Source organism: Catharus ustulatus, chromosome 5 (genome assembly GCF_009819885.2).
Source record: "Catharus ustulatus isolate bCatUst1 chromosome 5, bCatUst1.pri.v2, whole genome shotgun sequence".
NCBI classification, from domain to species: domain Eukaryota; kingdom Metazoa; phylum Chordata; class Aves; order Passeriformes; family Turdidae; genus Catharus; species Catharus ustulatus.
Window position 1 is genome coordinate 46,543,891 of NC_046225.1, and position 22,471 is coordinate 46,566,361.

Genomic DNA, 22,471 nt, shown 5'->3' on the forward strand with positions numbered 1-22,471 from the left:
GGCCCCATGGAGGTGGGGAGGAGCCCCGGAAGGCTTGCCCCGGCCCCGTGGAGGCGGGGAGGAGCCCCGGAAGGCTTGCCCTGGCCCCATGGAGGCAGGCTGCGTATCCGGGTAGTATGGTCTGTTTTAGCACAGCACCTGAACTCCTTTCTGGATAGAAATGAATTTTTTTATTATGATAATTAACATATCAACAGTAATATCTTTTTCTCTAAAAAGAAATAAGAAGCTACTTAGAAACTTGACAGTTATAGTTTTCCCAAGATTTTAGCTCTGTAGAGTTCAACTGCTTCATAATTTTTGGAAACACAAATTTTTCAGACCCATGAAGTTCCACATCTGTATTGTGTGACGATATAATTGGTTGAGGATCACTTTTTGCCTATATTTCAAACATAAAAATAGTTCTCAATGGTGGAATTGCAGTTGTACAAAGGTTTGGACATTTTTGCTAGCAGTACTAGGAGAAACAAAGAGGTATAAAAAATTTGGTGGTCATTATGACTTCCTAAGACCCTTCTTCTGTGTCAAATAACACAATGATGTAGAACAATATAAAGTTGGAAGAGGACAGTAGAATACATACTTTGGTAACTTTCTCAGATTAATAGCAGGATGTATATAGGTCAAAACTACTTTAACACCAAAACAGTATCACAAAAAAAAGTGAAGGGCTACAAGTATCTTTTTCATTACACTGAAGTATATGCTTACAGTGGGCTGTCAGGCTTTTGATCAGTCATTGACTTCACTAGATGAAAGATGAGAGCCTTGATGTTTCAAGGAAGCTTCAGAAGGTTCCAGCATACTTATGTTCTGATAATATTCTAATAATAATCAGAATTAATATGCAGAGGAGTGCATTGATACTTCAGTTTTGATATTAAGACTGGGAATCTGCAGGTAATTGAAATATAGAAAGGTCTTCCAAGGTAGTTAAAAGGAAATGATAAAATAAAAATATGGCTTATGGCTATAAAAAGGAAATATGACAGAATTATGAGGAAATATATGTGAATTGCAAATTAGGTTGGAGAAGTAGAAATAAAATATTTATAACAAGTACTGAAATGTAGAAAAAAACTTATTATTTGATGTATGTTGTTATTACAGTAGGCTTATATCTAGTGCATTGAGAGATTGAATAGGAATTTCGGTATAAATGGGAAAGATCTTGCATTTGCCACATTCAGTGGGTGGATTGTCATTCAGGACAGATAGAGTTTGGAGAGTGAAGTGGCATAAGATGAAGGGAAGCACTTAATCATTTTAAGTTGGCTTATGGAGCCAAATTATCTGACCACAGTAAAACTACTGTATTTGATGCTGTACTAAAATCTAATCCTTTAAGCAGATATGACAAATTCTTGGTATCCTGAACACTGAATGAACCCGAATTTTTTTATCATCATCTGTCAGTAACGAAAATGCATCACATATATAGGATTTCTGTGTTTCCTGAGTAATGAGTACATTAATATGTACTCCAGTGGTGAATGAGGTTTCTGATAAGCTTATTTAGGTCTCAAGAAAGCACTTAATGTCTATTCTTGCCTTTAAGGGATCTCTGACTGAAAGATATTATTGTGGTAGTCTAAGCACTTTGACAAAACAACCTGTCAGGGCATGACTCTGGAGGTACAACTACAGAGCTGATTACAATCACATATATACAGTAGTTTCACGAATACAAGCCGCACGGATTATAAGCCGCACTTCCGGTGCCTCGACAATGTTGCTGTCTTTGTCAATAGATAAGCCGCACCCCGAATATTAGCCGCACTTTCGTTCGTCGCGAGAATCTGTGCGCAGCTTTCACAAATTGGCCAATTAGTAACAGGATCGCGGCATAGCGGGGTTTACTGGCTCGGGGCGGAGCCAGGAGGGCTTGGCCCGCACATGGTTGCCGACGGGGCCGGCCGGGTGGTGCTGCAGCCGCCGCCGGGCTCACTGGCCCCCCCCTCCCGTCAGCACCGCCCTGCTGCCGCGTTTGCTCATCCTGCCGGTGGGCCAGCCGCCGCTGCCAGGCACGCCGGCCGCCCCGCGCCATGTTTGCTCGCCCGGCCAGCAGGGCTGCCGCCGCTGCCAGGCTCTGCCGGCGGGGCCAGCCGCTGCCAGGCTCGCCGGCCGCCCCCTCCCATCTGCACCGCCGCCGCGTTTGCTCGCCCTGGCCGGCACTGCAGGCCCCTGCACCGCCGAGCTCCCCCATGCTGCTGGCCCCGATTCTGCTGGGCTTCCCCCACTGCCAGGCAGCCCCACCCGCCGGGCTTCCTACTTCTGCCATGCTCCCCTGCACTGCTAGCCCCAGTTCTCCCAGGCTCCCCCGCCCTGCTGGCCCGGGCTCTGCCGCCCCCCTGCCCCACCCTGCTGGTTCAGGCTCTGCCGCCCGCCCCCCACACTGCTGGCCCCGCCTCTGCCAGGCTTTCCCACCTCAGCCGGGGCCGGCCGGGCTCCAGCTTGGCTTGGGGCTGCCGCAGGCTCTCACTTCCGTGTTGGCAGCTTTTAGAATATTGTTCATGTATTAGCCGCCCTCGAATATTAGCCGCGCTTCCGGGTTTCCACCAAACTTTTGGTCAAATTGGTGCGGCTTGTATTCGTGAAATTACTGTATATATATATATATCTGACTCCAACCTGTCTATGAACTGAAGGCTTTATGGGCAGGCTACAAATGGTGAGAATAAGTAAATAACTAAATAAATAAATAAATAAATAAATTTCTTATTCAGGCTATTGCCTAAATATATATATCTTCTATTTTAGGGTAGAATGCATCCAACCAGCTCAGATTCCAAGCAGTGTGTACTCACACCAGCCTGCAGGTGACTGTGTAGTTTGGTGGAAGAATACATTAACCTAATGATAATAACAATTTATTGACTAAAGAAAGATTTTTGGTTTTGGCACTCAAAAAATATGTGGAAGGAAAAGAAGAATTGGTCTCAGAAACATATGTAAAGTGAAATAAGTCTTGGTAAAAGAAATTTTTCTGAAAAGGGAGTAAACCAAAAAGCAGACAAATGTGCAAACAGTTCTCTAGGAGAAGGAAAATGTGTTCAATTCCTCTACAGACATTTAAGTGAAAAATACTCATCTGGGCTGTTCTGTAGACTGAGACACAGAAGAAGTCAGTATATAGTCAGGTAGAAGAAAGGAAAAGAAAAGGAAGAAAAGAAAATACCAGATTGCTAAATAACACTCCTTCAAAATCGAGGTAGAAGACAATAATCTCCTACCTAGAGACTCAACCCAATAATCCATACTTTCTGAATAACTTTCCTTAAATAATCGACGTTTTTTCCCCTTTTTTTCATGATAGCATGAATTACAAGGGAAGACAGATTTTAATACTTTCCTTCTGGGCTGTAATCTATTTAATTCTATTAAATAGGGTTTATTTTTTTAAAGCTGATTCTGTTCTTTTCTGAGCTTCTCCCTTGCAGAATGCAGCCAGCAGTTTCTTAAGGTTAGTGGAGATCATTTTCCCTGCTCTGGTACAGAGCATCAATCTGGAGGCCAGCTCAAACTTACCAAGTGAATCTGATTTTCAGGTTAAGCCTTTAACACCAACATTACTGAGTATTTGTGGTCAATGTAAGAATTAATACTTTTAGGAAAAACTGCCAATGTTTTGGCCTCATATTCCTAATCATACTCTACCCTTCTTGTGGAAGGATTGTATAAAGTCTACAGATGCAATTTAAAATACTTCTAGTTTGAGGCATCTGAATTACATGATACCAGACAAATCCACATGACTTAGGGAAGGGTCAAAACTCATTAGAAAATTGCCTCACTATTAGTAAGCTAACTCTTAAATCAAACTGAAACAACTTCTTTGGAAAACACACACTAAACATTCAGAAGGTTTTAATGCAAGAACTGGGTATTAATTGGGTTCAGATTTTGCAGCAACATTCTAACTGTTAAACCTGAGCTAAGTCTGACACACACATGCCCTCAGGCTTTGTAGCTTTGAAAATGCACATTTAAATTGCAGCAGCCAGATCCATTTCTATTTTTAAGATAAAGCTATTCACAGGAGGGAAAGGTGAATCATAAAAACAGCTCCAACATTCCTATTTTCCTTTTTTCTTTTTTTGCCTTAAAGAACTTGCTTGTGGTTTATGTCTGTTTAAAAAAATCTGTTGTTGGAGATAAGGGTCAGGCTGCATAACACTATAGGATTTCAGTTCAATAAAAAAAGGACACTTGGTTCCACATACTCATGCTATAACGGTGGCACTACAGGCCAAAAATATTTTTCTTTGTCCTGGAGCAATATTCTCATTGGGCGCTAGTGGATGAAATCATTTGGATTTCAATTTGTAAAGCTTTCAGAACAGGAGAAATACTGTTGCATTTTCAGGAGATATTGTAGGCATCTGACTTTTCACTACAAATATACTCATGTACCTCTTACTGTAAGACATGCAATACACATCAGAGCTGCACTTCATTTTCTCTGAATTATATTAGAAACCCCTAAAAAGTGGGGTTTTTTTATTTTTATCCAACCTTAAGCAAACTTTTATCCCAATTTTATGAACAAGCTAATGCATTTAGTAACCACAAACTGCAAGGTGAGATTATACAAGCATTTGTTATGACATACATCATACTTTACAAACTTGCATGAACTGACCCTAAATTTAGGTGGAAAGTAGCAGAAGGCCTCACATGAAGGTATTGTTTGAGTCCATGGCAGTCACAGTTCAATAAAAAGCTTTAGTCAGAGGAAAAGTTAGCTCACCACATCTTAGACTTCAGTTTTCCCCAGACCTATTTATAAAGCAGGTATGCAGGCAAAGCTGTGAAAAACATTGATTCCAATAATGTCTGCTCTGCAATACATTTCAAATCTTATTCATAGCAGACTTCTATAAGCTAGGAGTAATTTTGCACACAGGAAGCAATTCCAGAAAAAAAAAATTTTTCAACCAAAAAAATATGGCCTGCAGCTTTCAGCCTACATTGTGAATTTAAATTCCTATCCTCATTGTGGCTAATGATGAGTTTAAATTTCACAGTGTCTGACAGAATTAAATTCAGCACACCAAGATGCAAACATAATAAGCCATCATTCTGGCTGTAGAAAAATATCATCAATATATATAGGACTTTGTATTTGAATTTTGTGTAACAATGTGGCTTTGCTCAAGTTTCAGAAAGTATACAAGTATGTATGTTATGAAGCTTAAGAAGTATAGATAGAAATGCTTAAAAATTCAGAATAGATAATGTAAATTCCAGAAGTAAAAGTGGTAAAAATCAACACATATTCTATGAAAGACATGACATCATCTGTCGTAAAAATTATCTCACAAAAATAGAATGAAGAAAAAAACTCAATATCCAGGTAGAAATGGAGGCATCTGAGAGCTATAGAATTGCTCTGAGATTCAAAATAAATTATTATTTGTATTTCATGGTTATTGAAGAAAGAGCAAATAACCTATGTGGTAATGTTGACCACCAAACCAAAAATAAAAGAAACAGACTATGCTTTTGATAAAGAAAAGAAATCATATAATGCATAGGGCCTAGTAACAATATTTTGGAATATTTGGGGGTCTCTTTTTTCTTTTAACTTCAAAAGACTTTTAATTACAGAGACAGATATCTATTAGGGGAAAAAAGAGAAAATATCAAGACTGTACAAAGGACATACAGATTGTAAGGATAACACAGTGTTGAAAAAGTAATGTGAGAAAAGTTGCTGATCGGTGGGAAGAACTGAGAATGTGAAGGTGAAAAGAAATCTTAAAATTATTTCAAATGAAAACATCCCCTGATCCAAAATTATAGAGAAAGGCAACAAAACAGAATCAGATTGACTTCAAGTCTCAAAGAAATCGTAAGTAATACTTAAATATATCCCCCGAAAAAGAGTTAGAAAGCATTTTGATCAAAGGTGAAGAGCATCATGTGAAACAAGAAAGTCAAATACGAAGCTAGAATGTGTAAACAGGAGTAGGCCCTGGAGATCTTCTCACCTATTCCACACTGGCAAAGTCCTCTTAGAGCTTAGTCCTGTTTGGTGCACCATTGTTCAGTAAACAACTGGATAGAATTTACATCCATGGGGCTGACTAGTTGTCCAGAAGAATTATTTCTGAGAAAGAGAGAAGTTGGTGCTGTGTAGTTTGAAGAAAAAATCTCAAAGAGAATTTAATATCAGTCTTGAGACCCTGAGAAACAACCTGTTGAAAAACAAGGGATGCTATCTATCAGTTAAAAACCCAAAACCAAAAATAGCACCTGAACTAAAAAAACCAAAAACCCATCCCCAACTAATTAAAAAAAAAAAAAAATAACAAAGCCCCTCACACCAACTAATCAACAAAAACCACAGAAATCTTTTAAGTGAAGGAATAGAGGAACAGGGAAATAATTTGACTGTAGAGAATGTAGAATTGCCTTCATTTTTATGTCAGACCTAATTATATCATCTGTTGAAGAGGAACTTGTTGGTCTTGATTTAGTTCTGAACTTAATGATCACAGACAGGAATAAGCCTTAGAAGAGTTCAGATATTTCCTTTTTATGTCTAGTCACAAGTCATCTCATATAAATTCAATATATTTTTTTCTTTTTAATCTTAGTTTCTACTAACATATTAGATACAGTCCTCTTCATTGTAGTTTTTTTATAATCTTTAAGGGGTTTTTGAAGCTATAACACATTGGTTAGAATGAAATGTGGGCAGCACAACCAAAGAATTAGAGATCAGTACGTGATTTGCACCTAGGTTAATTGCTTTTGGGATGTATTGTCAATTTCACTTTTGACTAAAATTTGGTACAGTGAGGGAAAGATAAGAAGGCTGCATAAATAAGCACACTTTGCTACAAGAAGGGTTAGAATGAATGAGCTTAGCAAGGTAAAGCAATCAGAAGAAGGGTCCTCTCTTCAGAAACTCATCTGTACTCTTGCTGGTAGCCCTCACTAAAAGCAACATGTCCATGATTCCTGATGTTATACATTACATTCATTGTTAAACTGAACTGAATATGAATAGCATAAATTTTACTGGTTTAATATATGAAGAACACCTGTACTGATCCTGACAACACTAATATTAGTAATGAGTATAGTGGCTATGATTATCTACCTCTTCCTCCTTAGAAAGCATTAGAATTCCATTTTATGATAACTGTTCTTTAGCACATATCTCAACTTTAATTGAAGCTATAAGGTTTGTAAAGCATTTGAACCTTCTTTTGTGAGTATGCATGAAAAATACTACTGTAGGATATATCTGAGCACATATATACACAGGCACACATGCATAATCATGTACAAACACCTTCCAGTCCTTGCAGGCAGCCTTATCACTTCACAAATGCCAAAATGCCATTTAGCCCATTTCCTTAAGTATCATCCTTCTAAACCAATTTGATTTATAAAGTGTGGTCAAAATGACAGCAAGTACTATAGGTTACTCTACTTATGGTGTAATAGGGCATTTTCCTGTCCTTTATCTAAATCACAGTCTGCAAAGTGTGTTGTGTTGGTCAGAGGTCTAGAAACCAGCAGCATGGAAAATTTTAAAAGTACTTGGATATCATGCTATGACCTCAGATAGTTCCAAGCTCAACAAAGCAAGATACTGGAAGCACCCAAATACTAGGTTCACTTGAAAAATTTCTGTCCCAATTCATGGTTGAAAACATAAGGGGTGATTGCATCTGAGTCTTTTCTCATCAAATATCAAAGGGAGATATATTTTTAAAAAGTTTTTATTTTCATATCAAGCAAGCCAATTGTATTATTTTTGGTATTTTTATCCTAGCAGCATTACCAAATGATGGACTAATTTCTGAATCTGTTTTTACACTCTCAGTGTAGACCAGAGAAAATGCAATAGATAAAGCATATTGTGCAGAAAGAGTATCTATCAACAAGCTTGTTTCTTGTTTTAGCTGTCAGAATTGGTTTCAGGTTCTTAAAAGTTCCAATTTTTTTTCTTGTCACTGTCATTCCAGCCCATTCCAGGGCCTTTCCTCCCTGGTTTATATTTAGATTTACAAAGAAGGAAAAGACAATTAGAATTTCTGAATTTGAAGTTTGCATGAAAACACTCTTTTTTGGTTTTTTTTCCTCTTGACATCAAATCTAACAGTGATTCAGAACAATTTCATTTAGACAAAAAAATAATGTAAAAAAATTGTGTAGATACTAAAGGGAATTTTAATATAAAACAAGAAAAGGAGCACAGGGAGTATCTTGCTGAAAAAAACAGAACATATTACTTACAATGATGTCTAGAGGCCAAAGGGAGACTAAAGGACAAGGAAGATTAAATCTAAAAGAAGTACAGTAATTTCACGATTATAAGCCACACTGAATATAAGCCGCACTTCCGGGTGCCAGCAACTTTTCATTCTTTGTCCATACATAAGACGCACCTGATTATAAGCCGCAGGTTACAATACAGGATGTGATAAAAGATATCTATTCTATCACCATCTGTTGAGGGTGGGGGCACTGATCCTTATCTCAACGGCAGATATTCTGCTAATGGACCATCCATTGAAACCAGGCAGGGCATTGTCTTTATCTTTTCACAACCCATCCTTCCTCCAGTGAGTCATTTTCTGCTAATGACCCATTGAGTCCCACTGTGGGACTGATAAAATTACTGCATCCCATTGGAAGTTGCTCCAGCCAGGGGGAAGAGCCCAACATTTCTTACCAACATAAAAACAGAGGTTTTGGAACACTAAAGTAGCCCCTTTCTCCACTGGACTCCAGAGGAAAATGGGATTTCTCCACATCACCACTGGACCTCTGGAGGGAAACTGCACCTTGTACAGGAGCACTGCTTCAACTGAATCACATCTGTCACTGCAAGAGGATGCAGACATAATGGAATGGGACTGCTGCCAACACCCTGCCTGATGGGGTGTCAGGCTGTACTCTGACTTTGTCAGGGTTTGGAGTTTGTTTCTTTGTAGTACTGTATTTCTATTTTAATTTCCCTAGAAAAGAACTGTTATTCCTAATTCCTGTATCTTTGCCTGAAAGCCCCTTGATTTCAAAATTATACTAATTTGGAGGGAGGGGGTTTACATTCTCCATTTCAAAGAGAAGCTCCTGCCTTTCTCAGCAGACACCCGTCCTCCAAACTAAAACAGCAACTTTTTGTTCTTTGTCCATATATAAGCCGCACCTGATTATAAGCCGCACTTTGGGTTTGGACCAAAATTTTAGTCAAAATGGTGTGGCTTATAATCATGAAATTACTGTATATTCCTTTCAAAGTTTTAAGGGTAAAGGAATAGAGGTTTTCCCAGTCACATTCTCTTCAGTGTAAGCTGAAAGCTGGAGTGGTAAGCACCTGACAATTTATTAAGTGGATAATATAGAGATATACCTCTTACAGTTGATCTGAAGAAAACACAAAATAAAAAATATATTCTTAATGACTCTTATTGCTTGTCTCTGAAACTAAGGACTTTTGTTGATAGCTGGACAAAGGAAATGTATTTTTTCTGTGTTTTTAACTTAAAAATGATAAATCAAAATTACTAATTTCATGATGACTGTCAAATTTTATGGCATTCTGTTCCCTAGGCATGACTCTCCTGGTGCCCAGGACTCGGTTTTCTATTCTGAAAATGCCTGAAAATAATATACTTTAAGAAAACGTGAATGATAGGTTTCTCTGGTAGCTGACCGCACTGAATTTTCGTGCAGCAGTAAAGCCTGCTTTGCTAGTTTTAGCTAGACATGCCTTGGTATGTAGCAAGGCAATGGAAAGCGCTTAAATATTGAAAGTCTGAATTTATGATAGGTATGTGAAAGGTGAATTTATGATAGTTGTATTGCAGCAGTGATGAGAGTGTGATTTTTGAGTCTCTCCTGACTCACAAACAGTAAAACAGCAAAGACTCGATGAAGGTTTTTTCACAAGACTCACCACAGAGCTGGACTGTTGCAAGATTTGCCAAGTAATCTGAATTGTGGTCATAGTCTGAGTCCTGGATACTGCTCCTTGGTGATATAGAAGGTACTACTGAGACTGGCACTGATAAATTACTCTGTGACCAGCTCAGTCCCACGTTGAAAATGGAGTGGGAGATCTAACAGTAAATTACTGCCATAAACCCTCTTCCTACAGCATCTGCAAGGTATGTGGCACGTCTCTTCTGGTTCTTGCCTGAAAAAAAAATCTGAGTCTTTGGCAAAAGATGCATATTTCAGCCAACTTTCCCATATTACGCTATGCTTCAGCATCTTGCCCTTTTCTGTAGAAAAGGCTCTCTCCTGTGATTAGCACACAGAACAAACAGGCACATGTTTGTTAACACAACCATTGGTGGTTTACAGTCACTGCGGTTAACTGATTTTAAATACACCTGCTTCCATTTTTTTGCTAAATTAACAGCATAGCGTCATGGCTATGCAGACTTGAAGGTGAGAATATTAAGTGACAAAACTACTGTTCCACAGTCACACTTCCACTCACAGCTGCAGAATTTCCAGTTAAAGCTGCAATAAAGAGTTACTTAATTCCAATTTTAAATGTGACTACAGTATTCATCTATGTAATTTACTTTTAGGGAGAAAACCAGAACATTAATAAAGAGCAGGAATAGGAACTCCTAATAGGTTATAATCACTACTGCTAATATCAAATAGAAATCTTTTAACAACCTTGTAAGGGATTAATATGATAGTTTCATTTTATTTCTCATATCTGAAAAAAAAACGACTTTCAATAATTTGAGTTGCTAGTATGTTTGTTAAATTTTGCTCTAATAGATAGCAAAATGTATTACATCCAAATATCCCTCTTTTTGAATTGTGGAAATACATGTGAGGATTTGTCACAGCTTTTAATTTTTGCATTCATTTAGAAGTATTTGGAAGCATTTGAAAATGCATTTGCAAATGATGAACTTCTACAGGGTGCACAAATGCATTCATCTAAATATCTGATTATAATTTATCAATAGCATGCTAATTCCACTACAGTAAAAGGTACTATAGTACAGCTATTTTAAAAATCTGGATAATTGTCTTGCTTCTTTGTGACCTTAGCATAAATAAAACAATTTACTAAAATGTATGAATGCAGCAGTAATCACATACTCATAATTCTTCAATATGTTACAGTAATGGCAGAGACCAGAAATAAATGTACATTTCCATGTGGCAGAGAGAATTTGCCTTTAAAAGGTAAATATGATACCCTATGAAGCAGTTAAAATGCTTGGAGGACTTCTGATAGGGTTAAAGTGAGATTTCCAAACAAGATTTTTGCAATTTAGATAATATTCAGATCATCAACTGATGATCTGGTGTTGAAGGCAAAAGCTTCTAGTTGCTTGGGCTGTCTGCATTGTTGCTCTAGTCTCAGTCATTAACATTAGTAACTAGCTTCTAGAGATGCCAATTTCTCCATTTTGGATACACATAAAATATAAGTAATCTATGTTCCTAATTTAGACAACAAGTGTGATGGCTAGACGTAATGAACAAATTTCTGATAAATTCCTCAGAGCTTTTAAATTTTTAAAATCAAACTATTTATAAAATGTCATCACTGAAGGGAAAATGCCCTTTAATAAATTATTTTATTTTATTTTAGAGCTTTTTGAAGTTAAGGGCTGGGCTTGATTATCTTGGAGGTCTTTTCCAACCTTAATGATTATATGATTCAATGAAATTGGATAGACATTCCTGGCTAGGTTTTGTGGGTGTGCAGAAGTATTTTCCAAAAAGCTTCAAAATGGGAAATTACTGCTATTTGTTCTTGAAACTGTGTGAGAAAAAAATTTCTCATTTTCCCATTTTGTACTTGGGATATCCAAGTTTATGTACCATTCCTTTACATTCCAGGTAAGTCCCCTGGTTATGAAGCTATTGACTGCTGTTCAATAGTCTTCTTTTTCATTGATTCATTCATTTTTCATCAGGCAAACAACAATTCTGCTTTGAAACTCATTAACTATTCATTAGAGTATAAGCCTAAATGTTCCAAAATCTCGGGTTTTCTACTACAACAAAGTAAAAATGTTTTTACTTGTTAAATATGAAAATAATCCCATTGAAATGCTATCTTTTGAGTGTAGACAGGGACACTTTTTGTGTCTGATTAACTATGATGAACCCAAAATCATTTGCACAATTTTAAGAAAAGTGCAAGTCCAGATTATGATTTATATGTAAAGACAATGAATTTTGAGGTGGAGTGTATTAGAAATTATTTACTGTGAAATCCCAATATAAGCTTTAGGTCTATTTATATGTTTAGTTGTTGTAAAGTTTCAAGGAGACTGGATCAATTGAAGCAGAAGATGATTATATTTCATCATTTTTATTGCCATGTGTATCTCCATCTGCCATGCATAACGGGAAAAAGTAAAAGATATTACAGAAATTATTGTTTTTAAAACCTCTTTTTTCTAAACCCCTTATATATATTTCAATTTCATTAATGTTTTAGGAACTATTCACATTTAATGTGAGTTCTTGGCAGTTTCATTTACATTTATTGGCTTTCTCATCTCAGAGGGAGCATTTAGAATAGCCATTTCCAATTATTAATTGAATTATGTTACTGCTATTCTCTGTCTAGATTTTATTCAAATAAATTTACTTTTTCAGAAAAGTAAATCAAGAGTGGTAGCCAAACAGAGTTTTTCGACCTGAACCAGTGCTATGGATGAGAAACTGAACAGACAGTTTCATTTGCATTGCAGGACAAGAGGTGTCTCAGCTGCCCACCATTAGGAATCTATGTTTCAAACGTTTGTACTTAATAAGTTAAGAAGCTATTTAAGAAGATAAGTACTGACTGTTGCAATTTTGCAAGTATTTCCTGGAGTCGCAATTTGCTTTGATCAAAATTTAGCTCACGGAAGATGCTGAATTTTAATTTATTGGGGAACTTGTTCTTCTTATGTAAATGAAAGGCTTAGCAGAAGTTTTTCTAGTTTTAGTAAGGCTGCCTTACTAACGAAAATATGCATCACAAATTACTCATATTCAAGGGCTTTGAGTAAAAATCTAAATCACTCCTTTCAGAATTTTCTTTTTTAATAACAGCTTACACTGAAGGTTTCAATGCACATGCTTTAGCTTATAAGTAAACAACTGCATCTAGTCAGGCTGTACTACAACCTCCTACCTATAACATACCTCATATATGGTCACATCAGTGTCTTATCTGAAACCTTCATCATTTAACATTAGTCAGTCCTGCTGAGGGAGCCTGCAAGATTGAAAAGCCAGCAAGCATATCATTCACATTTTCAGAGAATAACTTACTTCCATTTTAGTCATGAACAACATTGCAAAAATCCTTATTTTTTAATACAAGTATCTAGCTAAATTACACTTCAAGTAACTTAAAAAATTGGAAGACTTGAAGAGATGCACAACCAACATGAAGGCCAGAAGCTGCATTCCCATTCATCCCAAAATGAACTATAATAACCAGACTTTTACAAAAGAAGGAACAAAATTTTATGTCACCTTTTAATGATTATTGGTTTGCATAGTTGAATATTTTTTATCCAGTCTGGCAGTGATTAACTCTTCCAAGGCCTTATTGTTGAACAACAGTTTTCGAAGTTCACAAAAACCCTTTTTATCTATGTACACACGGTAGAAGAATTAGGAATTTCATTTTTTATTGCAATTAAATTTTTAGAACATTAAAGTTCCAAACATAAAACACATAGTCTGTGTTTTTAAGGTCTCTTCAATGGTAAAAAATTTTGATTATCTATCCCTCTGTGAAATCTGTCAATGCTTTATCTTAACTAATGAATGTGAAGCTAATAAAATTGCAAGCTTCAAAAATAATAAATATTTTACAAACCCTTCTTTAAAGTCTATAACTCAGTGGACGAATTGGCATCCCAATCTAGTACTTGCATAATCTCAGTAATTGTTACTTGATCTTTCTGAAAAACCTAGTGAAAGATCAAGGTGATAAAACTGAGCTGTGTCTGTGATGCTGCAATTACATGTAGTTTGTATACATCTAAATGGTTCACAATTCCATTTTCAGGTGATTTGTTTACATGAATGATGTGAAGGAGTGGGATAATGGTAATATATGGGTCATTTTCCACAGCAAAATACTTCATTAGTTTTTAGTTCTTGCCTTCTCAACTCTTCAGCCAGCATTCTTTTCACAAAACAAAAAACACCCACAAGGCTGCCAAAAAACCAAGCCAAAACTAAAAAATACTCCAGCTTGATCTTTTCATCCTAGTCACTCTCAAAGCCACTGAAAGGTACCATTTTGTTATGCCAGCTAACTACTCAGAAAGTATGAAAGGATTATTTGCTGGCTGGATAAATGAAAAAACTCCCTCAGCATGCACATACATAAGCAAATATAATCCAGAAGCAAATACCAATGTTGCACTTCCATTTTTTTATGACACTTGTCATTTCTCAAAGGCTGAATTTCAGAAACCAGTAAGTTGAGCAGAAATTTTACACTGGTCTTTCTGAATTCTGAATGTTCCATTTCAGCAGGAATGTGTGACTTTTTGCTTGTAGCAAAAGGGTAATTTTGATTTGCTCTGTGTCAAAGAAGTTCCTTAAAGGTCGAATATTTATAAATCAGCTATGCTTAAAAGAGTTTTTCTATAAGTTGAACTTTTGGCCCTTTACCTGACTTGTGTTGTTTATAGCAACATCTAGCAATATCTATAACAGCTGGTGTGTTCCTTGATCACTAATTTGGCTGCACAGATGCTTCTTAGTGAAGTCATTACTTAACTCATTCTCTTTAACTGGAAGCTGAAGATGTGAGTAATTTTGCTCAGTTACACCTACAGTTTTGGTTTTAGATCCTTTGCACCTACTCCGTGGCCTTGTGATATTTTCTCTAAAAGGATTTCTTTTTATAGTTATCCATTCCGACTCACATTCCTTTGAATTCAGTTCCCCAACTACTTTCTTTAGTTCTGTACTTGAAAGGGCCTTAAGGTTCAAGCCTTTTTTTTTTTTGATATCTTTTTTCTATTCATTAATCTCCCACTAGAATTTCACTCATGTCAAAATAGGTCTTGGCTATGATTCTGTAAGTCTGGGAATACAGTTATCAGAAGGTCCTCTTATTTCTGTAAAAAATAAGTACTGTAACTTATTAAATAGCTATAATATATTTCTTTCATTTAGAAAAAAAATGTTATGGACTTTGAATTTGATTTTATAGTTATATTTATTCAGTTGTATTATTAGAAGGTATGTTCATAGTAGCATTTCTTAACAATACTGAACTATGTGGTCCAGCTTCTCATCAAATTACTACAGATTTACATATATTAAATTGGAAAAAAAAAAGGATAAAATTTTGGTTGGTTGATCTTTTTCACCTTTTTTACTAAAACCAAGATAATTGAAAGTGTCTGCTTTTATTCCACTATGTAATAAAGGGAATTGGAAATATTAACTTGTTGAAAGTTGGGGATGTTTTTAAGGATAAAACATTTACCACAAGAATTTCTGCTTTTGAGGCTGTATGAAAAGGAAAAAAAAAATTATGATTGCATTTTCAAATAGCAAAAGGAGCATATGTGGTTTGGTTTTAGCTTTACATATATTTTATTTAATTATATCGGTTTGTCTTTAATTTACCTGCCTGAATTGTGAGTCTGTTTGAAGAACTTGGTCTTTCTTTCAAATTTCTATTTTCTTAAGGAAGAAATGCCTTTCTTGTCTTTTAAAAAATGATGCTGAAAGTGAGGAAATACTAAAGCTGGGTTATAGCCAACTGACTTTTAACTTTTATTATGCCTAATATTACCTTTGGCACTTCTGATTGATTTAATGTCAAACTCATGCTAGAGTGAATTTTGTGCATCTATGCATTGATAATGCCCTTTCAAATATTACAGGCATGATCTTCTCATAAGTAAAGATTGGCAACTCTGAATTCTGCTCATTTATTTATATCTTCACATCCTACTGCCACCTTCAAAAATATAAAGGGCCCCTTGGTGTTTAAAGCATTTCATTTTACTAAAGAAGAAGATGAATGGAATCTGGAAACATACTTTGATTTTGGATATCCATCTCCCAGACAGGTTCATTATAGATGGAGATGAGCTTTATTTTGAGTGACAAAAGGACTGGCTCTACAGAGATGCTATTCCAGTCTTTTCAATGAAAGAGATCCTCAAGTCATTGCCAGATTTAAAAAACAGATTCTGCACAGCACATTTAGGAATAATACTAGGGAAAAAGAGAAGCTGGTTTTTTTCCTTCTGTGGTTTTCCATAGCATTCAGCAAACCTTTCTTATAGAAAATGGGTTTTATTAAGTTTTTTTGTGTGTTCTTCAAAGCAGCAGTTGCAATAAAGTTGCTTTCAGTATTCTTTGCCCGAATATTTGTAAAGGTTATAGATTTCTGGAGGTACAAAAACCTAGGATTTTAATTCAATACTCTTCCTGCCTTCAATACTCCATGCTAGTAGACCATATTACAATGAAGGTTCTGGGGGGCTGGGGTAGTGTTGTTGTTTGTTTGTGGTTTTTTTTTTTGGTTGGTTGGTTGGTTGGTTGGTTGGTTTTTATGAAGGCGGAGTTTACAAAATTATTATCAGATTGAAGCTTGCTTAGCATAGTGATTCTTTGCCTCTTGCTCAAGCTATTTTCCCTTTAACACTAAAAAATAATGTTACCAATTCGACATATATAACCTCATTCTGCCTTCAAATCCTGGTAAGAGTTTGAAACTACATAAAATTGGTTAACTGTAAAAGTATCTAATAGCTATCTTCTTTAACATCCAGTTTCTGAAAAAGTTTGGAAAATATTTAAATATTCTAAAAATTGAAAATACTCTACTGTATTTTAAATTTTGTAGCAATTAGAGTGATGCCTATGTTCTGTTGAGCACTTCTTGCAGGCCTACTATGAGATATTGTAGGTATATTTTCAGGTCTACTCAGAATTCAAGTCTCAGAACAAAAGAAACCTTCTGTTGTTGAAATATAGCAATTAATTCAAGAACATTTAATAATCAGCTATAGTTATCGCAGATAGTTTCCTTGATCTTATTTTAATAGAAGATAAATGCAATATCTGTTTTACCCATTTTATTGAGTTCTTTTACCTTTGCTGGAGGCTCTCTGTTGGAAAGACTTTCACTCCCCACTTCTAGGCTATTTGCCTTACAATGCCCAGTAAACCATCTTCAGAGAAGGAAAATAAAATTTATGTACGTGGATGACAAAAACAATGGCATTGGATAAATCAGTAAATAAGGATAGGCATGATGTTTGTTCAGCAAGTGAAAAAGAGGAGGCAACTTCAAATGCCTAAAAATAGATGGATGCTATTAAATGTAAAGTGAGTGGTGTAAATAACTTTTATTAGTTTAGTTCTTAGAGGGAAAAGGTAAGAGAAATGCTAATTTTATAGTGTTGTTCCTTATTCATAAATTTCTTGAATTTTCTATTAATTTCACAAAAAACAAAGATCTTTATTTTTTGTCATTTTCCATCCCTTTTCCTTTCAAGAAATGCATTTAAAATTCACAAAATATTTGGGTTTTTTTCAAAAAACTACTAGAATATTTACTAGAGTTCTATTTTTTTAATTGATGAGGAGTTTCTCAATGAAAAATCTTGGTTGTCTAATGAAAACATTGGAATTACCATATTCAACTTGAACCTAGTAATATAAATCAAAATTCAATAGAGAAGCAATTCTGATTTGGAAAATTGTTACTCATTTTCTTTGCTTGGATTTTAAATGCACAATAAGAGATACCTCAGTGTCCCCTACTAACGCAACCCAAAGCACCTTCCATGAGAATAAAATTTTTCAATGAGAAAGATCTGATGAAAACAAACTGAAACTGTCAGATATCTAGATTGAGCCAGCAACTTCAGGCAAGAGGCAGTTATCTCAAAACTTCTAAAAGCTTGGCATCTCAATTTAAGAGATAATTAACAGAATGTAAAATGCAGTAGATATTTCTCTACTGTGTTTTTGCCACACAAATTTATTATGTTATTTTCATTCTCTGTAAAATAGCTCTTCTCCAAAATATGGAGACAAGCATTCAGGCAAACCATTTCTGAAAAATGTGGGTCTTTAAATGTTTCAGATTTGTATGTAAAAAAGCAGAAATCCAGCGTTTCACAGGATTTTGGTCCAGATTTTGATATAGAAATGAAGATGTAAATATGAAGAAACATTTATTATTAATAAAGGATGTGATTAGACATTTTTTCCTAATAGTGTCAATTTGTGGTCATATATTTTAATATATTTCATGTGCTTTTATTTCCTGAAGTAATTGTACTGTATTTCATTTATGTATTTTAGGCACAGAAGGGGCAGTGTTTGGACACTCTGTGGAGACACCCCATATCAGAGCAGAACCTTCCCAAGACCTCAAGTAGGTGTTGTTCAAAAAGTTGTTTTAAAATCAAGTCTTCTCCAAAAAGAAAAAAATAAAAAGTCTGGTTTAAAATAAAAGTATCTGTATAGTAATACATATACTGGCTATTTAATGACTCGTAGATACAAAAACACTGATAGACTGCAGTTTGTTCTATCTAGTCAAAAAACTCCCACAAAATCCTATCACATGAAATGTGAAATACAGCTCTTTTTTTACGTATGACCTCCCTCCCATAGTAGAATTCTTGAGAAACACATTTTCCTTAGTGACTGGAATATTCAGGTGTTTTTATGGTTCAATGTGTGCAGTATTGTTCAATAGCATCAGACCACTTGTTTGATTTTTTTTGTGAGCTGTCACAGAATATATAGGTCAAGTTAAAGTAAACGGATTTTTCCACTTACCAATGTTTCTGGGTTGTTTTGTTTTTTATACTAACCCACACGCTTTTCAAAAATTCATTACCAATTGAGGCTATATTTCTAAATATAAAATTTTTATGTACATTATCAAAGGGGAGAAATCAGTAGATAGTAAATTATTAGGTTTAAAATTTGCTAAGGAATCTGTAGAGAAGAAAACTTAGAAAAGTTAAAGTGAAAGCTTTTTTTTGAAGTGCATGTTTGTGCATTGCTAAGTACTCATGTCTGATTTATATGGATGTATTACTTGTATTACTCCCAGCAGAACTGGTGAGAAATAATATAGACTGACTCAATTCTACTATGATTTTTGAACATTATATAACTATCTCTTTGCCTTCCCAGAAGTGTTTCTGATTACTTGCTATAGAATAGCATGGTTAAATGCTCAGCCTCACATTTGCAAAGGCATTTAGGAACATGGACCAAAAACTGTTGCAGAAATCATTTGCAGGAAGCAGTCCATGTGGACAAGTTTGACCATTATACATGGAGTGTGTGAAGTAAATGATTGTGTTTGATTATTTGCATTAAACATTTTAAAGTAATGTATAGCTTTAGGTTCTTCCAGAGGATCCCATTTGTTGGATTTATGTCTTAAAAATCTCTGTCCCCTTCCATGAGTTCTCTCAGTCCTTTGTGGAAAATAATTGTAAAGGCATTTTTAAGTGACAATCACCAAGGTGATATGATCTTTACTCAGAGGAAGTTCAGCAGAAATAAAAGAAGAAACATAGCACATTCTTTCTTTTTAGGGGACCAATAATTTGGGTATGAGGCTGGAACTAGTCCCACTTAAAAGAATGTGGAAACACTGCTTTGTCTACTTCTTCCTAATCATTAAATAATATTAAGAGAGTGAAAATGTATGGTAAATCAGATAATTCTATGCCTTCAGGATTTATTTAAGTAAGGTTAAAATCACCTCACATTGCTTCTGAAATTCACACATGGGACATTCACCCCTCCAGTCTCTTGCCTTTATTCATTGCCATGATTGCTATTGTTGCTTAATGTTTTCAACTCCACTGTTACTCCAGTTCATTTTTCCAAAATGGACTTAGATTAGCAAGCATTTGGCATTCAACTTTCTGCCATCTCATTAATAATGATTTTAACCCGTACCTTTTATTCAAAAAACTGAAGAAATAGACAGCCTTGGAGTTGGGTCAAGTAAACTTAGATTACTTTTAAGTGGTTTATTCTTAATATATTCAGTCCATATTATGTTCTGCAAGTTTTTGTGCACATGTGCTCCTATTAGTTGGATTTCATCATATTCTTTTCTTAAACTCTCAAGTCAATTTAGTAATTTTAAAATTATGACTATTAGGACATTTCAGTGGGCTGGTCTAGGTTCTATTGCTTTTTAATGTTTTAGAATAAACTTACCCAAAGTACCTATGATGGCAGTCCTAAAATCACCTAGAGTATTTTTCCAAGTGCTGCATTTCTGTGTCTTTGGACGGTTAAACTTAATGGTAAGTAATGGGAAAGTAGAAAGTTTGCTGAATTAACATGATTCATTTTTTTCAGTGGACACACTTGGATGCAATTTGACAGCAAGCTGCAGTGCATAAATATAAATAAATTAGGCCATGAGAATTATTGTACACGGGTTTGAAAGATAATAGAATATACATTAGATCATTAATTCAAGTATAAATCACCCCATATTTTTCTTGTTGGAATATGTATTTGTGGTCAATGAATAAACCTCAGGACATGTTTTTTCCTTTTTTTCCAAAATAAAATATGCTGGAAACCTTGTCATAGCCTTGTATATGTAAAATGGCTGACTACTGAATATTTTAAAAATGAACTAATGACCACCTTGAATACTTTGAATGAAACATAACTAGAAAATTTGGTCTACAAATTTCATACCCACAAAGATCATAGCACTTCCAGGGATTTTAGTTTAAGCTGTTGTGGACAGGAAGACAAAAAGATAAAGTCAGATTCACATTAGCTCCACATATCTAAACCTTGCCTCAGACACTCTTAATTCTACAGCCAGATTTAGAGGTCTGCATATAGAGAAGCTCCACTAATATTTACTATTAAAAATATGTTGTGCAAAAATAAACTTTTATTGAGTACTTATATAATTCATTCCTTTGTGTCCAACCATTTTCATCACATCTTTCTCCTTTCCTTCATTTTCAAATAATACTGGAAAGGTTTTGCTTTCCGAAAGTGCTGTTATACAATCCTTTGTGAAAGCTTTTGTGTCAAATCCCAGAAACTAATTAAAGATTACTTTCATTAGTTGGGATAAATAGAATAAAAGAACCACGCATTCGAATCAGAAAAATGAATTATATCTTAATAATTTAATCTTCCTGTTTTTCTCACTACTGTTTCTCACAGGAACACTGTAAGGAAAACTAAACTGCCAATATATTCCCCAAATACTGGTTTTAGGCCAATAGGCATTTAGGCATTAAAATATGGTGTACTAATAGGCAATATCCATGCACAAAATAGACAGACAGTAGTTAAATGCAGATAACTTTGCCCTGAATAACATCTTTAATAAGGGGATGAATTAATTTCTTGTTGTCCTCCGGAGATAACAGCAAGATCAAATTTGAAAGTTTTTTTCTCTTCAATGTCAAGCTTTGCACACCACTATCGGTTAATCCTGTAAGCTAATGCTGGGAATAATGAGATGAAAATTGATCAAGTGGAAAGGAATCATGCAAGATAGTTGGATCCTACTTTTACCTCTAGTAAGAATTAAAAATCCTCCTACCTTGCACAGGAGGTCTGGGTTCACTCAGAGCTGTCTGATGATTTGTAAGAGACACCCTTTGTGACGTTTAAGGAGTGGCTTACTAATAGGTCAAAATATATATTTTGTAAAAGCCTGGAGCCAGAGATCAGATCAGAAATTGTAACCTTAACTTGTTAGTAATCTAGGCAGGTTGAGAGTGACAAAATCACCATGACTGTTCATATATTTTTTGCCAGAAATCAAATAACCTCATCTAAAGGTAGAAAATGCAACAGAGTAAAAAAACCCCATCTCCCTTCCTAGGCTGTTTAAATAATGCCAGATTTTAGTTACTTTCAGTACCCTTTTTTAAATTAATTAGAAATAATTAATATTTTTGTTTTCATAATTTGTTAGTTATTTCATTGTATTGACAGAAACTCGTGAGCTTAGTCTTATCATTAGCTGTTGAAAATATAATTTTTTTAACATATATGTCCATACAGAAATAGGTATGGGTATAGTAAAATTTGAAAAATTTCCAAGAGTTAAACTTCTCTTTTTAAATATAAATGTGGTCTTCTCTTTTAAAACATACATGATACATATTTATATATATAAAATTTTAAAAATATTGAAGTAACAGAGAAGAAAACCACTAATGAATGGTTGTAATTGCTATGTAGACAGGACAGAGTAGAAACAAAATGTAGCTGGGTATGGCTCTTAAACTGAAAGAATAATTTGCTTTAGTGTTCAGTGATGATGATTATATTTGACATTGGAAAGGGAAAAGGCTCTAGCAGGAACCAAGATATGAAGGATAGGAATATTACTATCACAAGAGACAGAAAAATCCATCAAGTTTCATATGGTTAATTTAGGATACTGGAGCCTCCTTTTCTCCAGGCTGAAGTACCCCTCAGCCACTCCTGTGTC

The 22,471-nt window shown here is 35.2% G+C and overlaps 1 protein-coding gene across 2 annotated transcripts in view; it reads left to right on the forward strand.

Moving 5' to 3' along the window:
* The window catches only part of SGCZ (sarcoglycan zeta), a 430,920-nt gene that overhangs the window by 381,758 nt on the left and 26,691 nt on the right, over positions 1-22,471 (forward strand). For both annotated transcript variants that reach the window (XM_033060385.2, XM_033060393.2), the window contains one exon: positions 18,313-18,385. In XM_033060385.2, coding sequence (XP_032916276.1) covers positions 18,313-18,385 — 73 coding nt within the window. The remainder of the gene's footprint in view (positions 1-18,312; positions 18,386-22,471) is intronic.